Source organism: Nicotiana sylvestris, chromosome 8 (genome assembly GCF_000393655.2).
Source record: "Nicotiana sylvestris chromosome 8, ASM39365v2, whole genome shotgun sequence".
Classification (NCBI taxonomy): domain Eukaryota; kingdom Viridiplantae; phylum Streptophyta; class Magnoliopsida; order Solanales; family Solanaceae; genus Nicotiana; species Nicotiana sylvestris.
The window spans coordinates 18,189,500-18,190,363 of NC_091064.1; the positions used below are offsets into that span (position 1 = coordinate 18,189,500).

At 33.9% G+C, this 864-nt stretch overlaps 1 protein-coding gene across 1 annotated transcript; it reads right to left on the bottom strand.

The window, feature by feature from the left end:
* Nucleotides 1–213: 213 nt before the first annotated feature.
* Nucleotides 214–864, bottom strand: LOC104226034 (protein argonaute 18-like). Its single transcript, XM_009777919.2, has one exon. It carries the CDS (start codon nucleotides 844–846, stop codon nucleotides 394–396), a length of 453 nt encoding a protein of 150 aa, XP_009776221.1. The 5' UTR covers nucleotides 847–864; the 3' UTR covers nucleotides 214–393.

Here is an 864-nt window from a genome sequence, read left to right on the forward strand (position 1 = left end):
TAAACTTTAAATTCATTAGTCAAAGATGGAAAAAGCGTTTAACCAGTGAGTCACTGACCCAAGCTGTACGTAATTGATTCAGTGCGCATGATCAAGAATATCATGCGTTTCTTTCAGTTTTCTTGACCAACTTTAATCAAGAATATAAGATAAGAGCTCACTTAGGTTAAGCAAAGAAAAATAACGTACCATTTCCACAAACAGAGAAATATCTCATCATTAATTCTACTATTACTATATTAAAACAGCAGAACTAAGTTCCATACATAGAATTTTCACACAAACTCATTCAAACCAAATATTCAAAACCAAAACACCATCATATATATATATATTTTTTAAAACTCCAACATATATTATAAATACTATATTATATTACTTACTTAATGATTCTTAACAATAAGCAACACATTTCTTCTTGCAATCCATAGTACAGCCACCACCTCCACCACCATAACCATAACCTTTTCCAGCTCTACTAAATGATTTGAAACATTTAGCTGGACATCTTAGTATCTTACCCAAACATGGGCCTTTATCTTTACAAACAACAGTGGGCCTTATAATACCACCTTTAGCATATCCTCCTTTTGGGCCTCCAAATCCACCACCATATCCACCACCACCAAATCCAGGTATGTTAAATCCACCACCAGGCCCAAATCCAAATCCACCACCATTATCATTTTGAGCAGCAAAAGAGAAGGTAATTGTGATGAAAAAGAAAGTTAAGAGAGTAAAAATGAGTAGAGAATTCTTCATTTTTGAGAAAGGAATATGAGAGAAATGAGGAGTTGGGGTTTTATGAGGGGAAAGGGAATAATTATTTAAGGAGAAGTGGAACATAGTGTTGGCAAAAGCATT

Excerpts from the sequence above, each read along its gene's own strand:
- LOC104226034 (XM_009777919.2), bottom strand. The coding sequence starts at position 846 with ATGTTCCACTTCTCCTTAAATAATTATTCCCTTTCCCCTCATAAAACC.